The 6,892-nt window shown below is 53.8% G+C and overlaps 1 protein-coding gene across 1 annotated transcript; it reads left to right on the top strand.

Annotated features, from left to right (window-relative positions):
* The first annotated feature begins 598 nt into the window (after window positions 1-598).
* On the top strand, window positions 599-6,237 carry Odf3l2 (outer dense fiber of sperm tails 3 like 2). The gene is made up of 4 exons (XM_027419468.2): window positions 599-725; window positions 2,375-2,482; window positions 4,740-4,853; window positions 5,753-6,237. The coding sequence occupies exons 1-4, from the start codon at window positions 599-601 to the stop codon at window positions 6,235-6,237; spliced, it is 834 nt and encodes a 277-aa protein (XP_027275269.1).
* The last annotated feature ends 655 nt before the right edge of the window (window positions 6,238-6,892 follow it).

The raw sequence follows: 6,892 nt of genomic DNA, 5'->3' as shown, positions 1-6,892 counted from the left end.
GTCTTCCTTCTTAGTATGGCTCATACCAGAACAATTTGCTACATTTACTGTTTAGCTACTAGCCCCAAGAACATACTGGCCCTTTACCAGTCTGCTCCTGTTTTGTTCACACCACCCTAAAAGGAGTCTGTGACACATCAGGTGCTTGGTACCAATGAGCACCTGGCTGAGTTGGGGACGTGCTGTTCACAACCCTGGGCTCTGTGGAAATGGGGCGCTGTACCCTTCACCCATGCTGCTGGTGTCCTGTTTGCAGTCCTGGCTCCCTGGGGCCTGCTCTGGCCCCGTGGCCCAGCTCAACTGGCTCCCTGAGGACCTGTTCGGCTGACACTGGAGTCTTTCCTGGGCCATCCGGCCACCTGGCTGACACTTGATCTCAGTTCCACTTCCAGGCCAGCGTCCGGCCAACCAGCCTGGCTTGGGCCAGGCCCCAAGATCCTTGCATTGGGACAAGGGGCTGTCTGTGTGTATTGTGGGAGGGTGTGTTGAGGCCAGTCCTCTGCCAACACACTGGCTGAGCTGTGAGGATTGGGGACAGTGCCTGGTCTGTGGCACCAGAACAGCAGGGCACAGGAGCCCACACCAGGCCCTGCTCACCATGGGGACCCTCAGCTGCGACTCAACGACCAGGCTGGCCACAGTGCCTCTGGCCAGGCGGGTGGCTGAGGGCCATATTCCAGAGACCGGGCTGAGGAAGTCCTGTGGAATAGCCACCCTGGAGAATGGTTTGTGCTGGCCTGGTGGGGGAGGGCTCCTTCTTTCCCCCTTCTGGGGGCTCCTGGGATGCTCTAGAGTTCAGGAGAGTAGTATCTGAGAGCAGGTCCATGTCCCCTGTGGGATCTGCTGGCCCTGAACACTTGCCCCCCAGGGGGACAGGTTGAGCATAGTAGGACAAACCTTAGGGAGGAAGAGAGAGGGAGGGTTTCTGTGTGGACTGCAAGAGCTTTGGAGTGTATGAAGTGGCTGAGGCTGGGTGCTCAGCAGGGGAGACATTTCTGGAGAATTCAGGCTGTAGCCTGTGCCTCAGTTTCCCATCCTAGATTGGACAGTGGAGTCAGATCTACACCAGGTTCCATCTCCCCACCTCTGACGTGGTGTTTTTCTGTGACTGGCCTCAGTTTCTCCTCCAAGGTGATCTTTCTGTCCCTGGCTGGGTTTTCCTCCCTTGATGGTTTTCTATATCTCCAGCCTCAGTTTCTCTAGCTGTGGTGGTCTCTATTCTCTGGCCTTAGTTTCCTCTCTCATGAGCCTTTCTGCTCTGGCCTGTTTTCCTGCTCATGGTGAATCTCTCTACTCCCAGCCTCTGTTTCCCCACCTGTGACACGGTCTATGCTTTCAGCTTTAGTAACCCCCTGTGAGACAACTGTTCTGTTCCAGCCCTCTTTCCCTACCACTGATGGTCTTTGATCCTTGCCTTAGTTTCCTGTGGTAGCCTGTCTTCCTTGCTTTCTGCTTCCCAAGTCGCTATAGCCCTGTGACTCATCAGTAGGTCACAATGCAGGTGTCACTCAGTCCTCCAAGACTCCTTTCCCTACTTTGCTTTGGAGGTGGCTGGGGTCCAGGGTGGGACTCTTTGCCCAGTCCCTCAGGGTTCCAGACACTATCCCTGTTATTCTTTTGTTTAAAAAGAAGAAAAGAGAAATTGCTGAGACAGACATATTGACTATAAGTTTATTATAAAGCAGAATGGGGAGACTAAGAAGAGGAACAGGGTAATGGCTGACCGCCATGGCCGGTCGCCATAGAGAGAGAGAGCGGGAAACAGAGAAACAGGGGGAGAGAGAGAGAGACAGACAGAGAGAGGGAGAGAGAGAGAGAGACAGACAGAGAGAGAGAGAAAGAGGAGTAAAGGGGCAGGAGCCTATCTTTTAAAGGGGTCCTCTGCACCTGCGTGCAGACTTCTTTCCCATGGAACCTTGGGCTGACCAGGGTATTGCCTGAGTGGATTCCACCAGGTAACAGGGGCAGGCCAGCATAATGCCTGAACCTTTCATTCCCACCTCTACTTATTATTAAAAAAAGGTGGGTTGTTTAGACATGGCAGGTTAAGGAATAAGGGTGTTGAATTCTTAAGACTGCTTCCTGCTGACGTGGGGGCGTTGCTCCTGCCCCTTTACTCCTCTTTCTCTCTCTCTCTGTCTCTCTCTCTCCCTTTCTCTGTCTGTCTGTCTCTCTCTCCCCCTGTTTCTCTGTTTCCCGCTCTCTCTCTCTATGGTGACCGGCCATGGCGGTCAGCCATTATTCTGTTCCTCTTCTTAGTCTCCCCATTCTGCTTTATAATAAACTTATAGTCAATATGTCTGTCTCAGCAATTTCTCTTTTCTTCTTTTTAAACAAAAGAATAACAATCCCTGATCTGGTTTTTGGGTCTCAGGCTCCGGACCTGGCTTGTATGTTCTTCCATCTACCATTGGCTATGTCAACCATGATTGCACCAAGGCAGCTAGTCCCGCCTACTCACTTGCTCTGAGGACCAGTGAAGGTAAGGCCAGATGAGGGGTACAGGGTACCTCCTTGGGTCTCCAGAGTCCTTCTGAAGGAGACCTCAGGGTAAGCAAGGCCGGGCAGGCAGGTCTGGTCTCCCTCCCAGTTGCTGTGCCATGTTGGGTAAGTTGTTGCCTTTTCGTGTAGCTCGGACTGACTCTGAACTCCTGATCCTTCTGCCTCCACCTCCAAAATTCTGGAATCACAGATGTATATCACCATATCAGACCAGACACCAAGATTTTGATGGACCAACAAGGATTGGGTGGCTAGGGTACAGGGTGTAGCTCAGTGGGTAGAGCACACACCTACTATGTGTAAGGCCCTAGGCTTGATTAAAAAAAAAAAAAAAAAAAAACCAAAAAACCTTAGTCCTGTTTGCCGTCCAAAAAGCACTCCAAGTGTGTGTGAGTGCATCTGTTGTCCCGAGTATAGGCTGGTCTCTAGTGGCTGGCAGAGATTCAGGTGAGCAGGCACAGGGGCCTCTCTCTCTCTGACATTCTGCAGCGTGTGGCATCTAAGCCCTTTGTGATGTTGGCTGAATGTAGCAGCCTTTAGTCCCAGTGCTTGGTCCTGAAGCTGCTCTGATGGGCTAGACTGAGGCCCTCTGGGTTGGGAACTGCTGTAAATATTTAGAAGCTATGAGACAGAAGGCTGGGGGATCGACTGAACCTCTCACCAAGCTGGGGCTGTTGAGGGCCCTGGGTGGGCTGTGGGAAGTGGGCTCAGTGAGGTCAGTAAAATTGTGGTGGGAGGGGATTGGAAAGACGGCTCAGCTCTTGACAGTTCTTGCATAGCGTGGCTCACAACCTCCTATAACTCTGCCTCCAGGGGTATCTGACGCTGTCTTCTGGACTATGTGGGCCCTACACCCACAGTGCACAAATCCTTCCCTACCAGTACACATCATTTAAAATTAGAAAATGAAGTCTTAATTTAGTGTAGTGGCGCACGCCTTTAATCCCAGCACTCGGGAGGCAGAGGCAGGCGGATCTCTGTGAGTTCGAGACCAGCCTGGTTTATAGAGCTAGTTCCAGGACAGGCTCCAAAGCTACACAGAGAAACCCTGTCTCGAAAAACCAAGAAAAAAAAAAAGGTAAAAGATTTAAAAAAGGTTTGGTGAAGGGGGACCGGAAGAAGAGTGTACCAGGTGCAGCCTGAGGGTTGGGTGGGTCACGTCCTGGGCGCAAGCTGGATTCTCTAATCACACAAACTGGGTAAGAAAATGGGAAGGAGGTTTGTCCATGCTGGGCAGGGGTTGAACATTGACAGTGCTGCTTGCCACAGTCTGGCTGAGGTGACGAGTGACAGGCATCTTCCTGTGTGTGGCCCAGAACATGTTGGTGACTGTGACCCATCCCCTCTTATCCTGGGAGTCATTTAGATTAGCTCTGAGTTAGGGGAGAGCTGGGAACACATTTCTGTCAGTTGAACAGGAATGTGGGGATGTTTCTGAGCGCCATTGTTTAACATTAGTGACCACCATAGAGGTGGAAGGGAGGCTACTGTGAGTGCAAACACTGCCTGTGTGGGTGTGCATGGAAGCCCACAGCTGGGTGGCACATCCTGGGACTCATCGAGGCTTATCACTCACCCAGAGCTGAGCACAGACCCACCCACCAGCGCTTGCCATGCACTCAGACACTCGCCATGCACGTGCTAGTGTGCCTAAACTCCAGCAATTAGTCATCAGGCCAGGCACGGTGGTACAGACCCATCATTTTGGCAATCCGAAAGTTGAGGCAGGAGGATCATGGGTTTAAGTAAAAAGGGGTAGAGACCCCACCCAGAATCCCCCAGGAGGGGCTGGGAGTGTGGCCAGGAGTGGAGCCCCTGCCTAGAACCCCCCAGTGAGGGTCTGGGGTATGGGTCAGAGGGAGAGCTCAAGACTTCCATTTATGAGGGCCTGGGTTCTGCTCCCAAATATACAACTGTGAAAATGGTGACCAGCTGTGGCCCCAGTGATCTCTTTCTTTCATGTTGCTTCGAGAATGTGGGTCAGGCAGGCTGAGCTATCTCAAGGGTGACTCAAGGTGACTCCCTGTGAGCCAAGGCTCTTCTGGGACTGGCATGTCCCACACAGTCTCTGCTTGATCCCTCGGGGCCTCAGCACTGCTCAGCCTGGCTCTTCCCATCTTTCCACTCAGCCACTCAGCCACTCCCGGAGATAGACCTCAGGCTCCAGGGGGATCCAGGCCGGGGGATGGGGAGCCCTTAGCTCAGGGCACTTTTGGGACTCTGGGTCCTTTCTTCAGCACCTCTTCAGGATTCCAGCCCAGGACCTGTCTACTTCTTGGATCCCAAAGTTACTCGCTTTGGCCGTTGCTGTCCCCCTGCCTACTCCATGCAGGGCCGGGGCAGGATTCGAGGTGAGTGTGGTGAGTGTGGTGGGAAAGGGCCTGGGAGATAGTCTACTACTTCCTGCACTATGGGAGCTCTGAGAACTTCAGTGTTTGCAGTGATAAATCTGAGTGTCAGATGAAGGGTCACTACTCCAGTCCCACAGCCTTGAGCTGATGGGGCAGTACATGGTGACCCTGTTTCCTATGGGGAAGGGAGGCCTAACTCTGACCCCTTCATGGTCCCAGAGGAATGCTCAGAAACTTGGTTTTATTCTCTGCACATGTTATCCAATCCATCCATCCGTCTGTCTGTCCATCTGTTTGTCCACCCACCCATCCATCCATTCTATGTCCACCCACCCACCAATCTACTCATCCATCCACCCATCCATCCACTCGTCCATCCACCCACCCATCAACCCACCCATCCACCCATCCATCCATCCATCCATCCATCCATCCATCTTCCCACGCAGCCACTCCACCCACTCCCCGTGCTCTGTGTCTCTGCTCAGCCTTCTCTCACTGCCCACCCTAGCTCTATAGTCACACTCATGCTGAGTCAAATACAGAAAAGAAGCAGCTTAGACATCTTTAATGAACTTCCTGGTGGGCTCAGGCCCACCTACAGGTCCATCTCAGAGTGCCCAGATCTTCAGAGAGGATGATCCAGGTGTCCTTGAGCTCTGGAGGGGTAGAAGGCACCACCTGGTGGGTGTGGGAGGCAGGAGGTGTATGGCTGCGCTGTGGGGTGGTTGGAGGAAGGTGGTGGTGGGAGCCTTTGCTGGCTTGGGGCTGAGTAGGGGAGTATCAGGCAAAGAATACATGAGTTAAAAATGCTGCTGGGGCCAGACTCTGGGTCTGTGTGACCTCTCATGCAGGTCAGGTAGGCCTCCATCTTGTCCCAATGCCCATTCACTCTCCAGGTCTGGAGGTGACACCAGGCCCTGGGGCCTACAGCCCAGAGAAGGCACCCCCGGTACGCCAGCGGAACCCCCCAGCTTTCACTCTGGGCTCCCGCCTCCGACAGAAGCCCCCTGACACTTCTGTTCCTGCCCCCAATGCCTACACCATGCCACCCCTCTGGGGATCACAGATCTTTATTAAACCTAGCAGCCCCAGCTACACAGTTGTGGGTCGCACGCCCCCAGCACGCCCCCCTCAGGATCCCGCAGAGATTCCAGGCCCTGGGCAATATGACAGTCCTGACCCTAACACCTACCGGCAGCGTAGGCCGGCCTTCAGCATACTGGGGAGACCCCGAACCCCTCGGCCCCTAGAGGAGACACCTGGTCCTGGTACTCACAGCCCAGAACAGGTCACCGTGAACCGGGCCCGGGCCCCAGCATACAGCATGGGCATCCGTCACTCAAAGAGGGCATCAACCATGGCAGGGGACACCAAATGCTGATGGCTGCTGGATGCAGGCAGCTGGGGACCTTCCTGGGCCTAGTTTTTCAGAATGGGGCAGAAGAGGTGCCTCCCTCTACAGTCCGAGGTCCTTTGAGGCCACTTGATCTTTCTATCCCTGGGGCCTGTGACCCATGGCCCCAACCGCGGTCAGGGAGAGCCTCCCTCCTGGGCCCGAGTTTCCTTTCCCAGGTCAGGCCAGGCCAGGCCAGGCCAGGCCAGGCCAGGCCAGAGAGAAGTGTCTCTTCCCCTGGCTGGACAGAACTCAGTGTCTAGGCCACTTGGGTTTCTGCAGATGAGGCAGGAGAATTCTCCTGGAGGTGGCCCTGATGCCTCTGCCTTCCCTGCCCCACCCTCTAGAGTTGCTTGCCAATAAATCATTCCTCCACCAACAGCTGTCAGCATTGTGCACATTGGTTTATCTAGCATTTCTAGTTACACCACAAATGAACACTAAACATTGCCCTCCAAGGCCTGACCCATAAATCCACAAACCTCTTTCAGTTCAGATGGGGCAAATGGGAGATCCTGGCATCAGGAGGCCAGTTAAGAGCCTGAATTTGGATTGTGGGACCAGCTAGGTTCTTGGGAAGGGGTACTGTGAAGCTGGGCTTTGAGGGATGTGTAGGAGTTTAAAGTATTACAGTATGATTTAC

Source organism: Cricetulus griseus, chromosome 5, assembly GCF_003668045.3.
Source record: "Cricetulus griseus strain 17A/GY chromosome 5, alternate assembly CriGri-PICRH-1.0, whole genome shotgun sequence".
Taxonomy (NCBI): Eukaryota; Metazoa; Chordata; class Mammalia; order Rodentia; family Cricetidae; genus Cricetulus; species Cricetulus griseus.
The sequence above is the reverse complement of the archived record's forward strand: the minus strand, read 5'-3'. Positions and strand labels throughout refer to the sequence as shown.

Bases quoted from the DNA above. Each gene is read 5' to 3' on its own strand.
- Odf3l2 (XM_027419468.2), top strand. From the start codon at position 599: ATGGGGACCCTCAGCTGCGACTCAACGACCAGGCTGGCCACAGTGCCT. The intron at 2,483-4,739 runs GTAAGGCCAGAT...TCCTTTCTTCAG, and splicing joins TGCTCTGAGGACCAGTGAAG to CACCTCTTCAGGATTCCAGC. The intron at 4,854-5,752 runs GTGAGTGTGGTG...TTCACTCTCCAG, and splicing joins GGGCCGGGGCAGGATTCGAG to GTCTGGAGGTGACACCAGGC.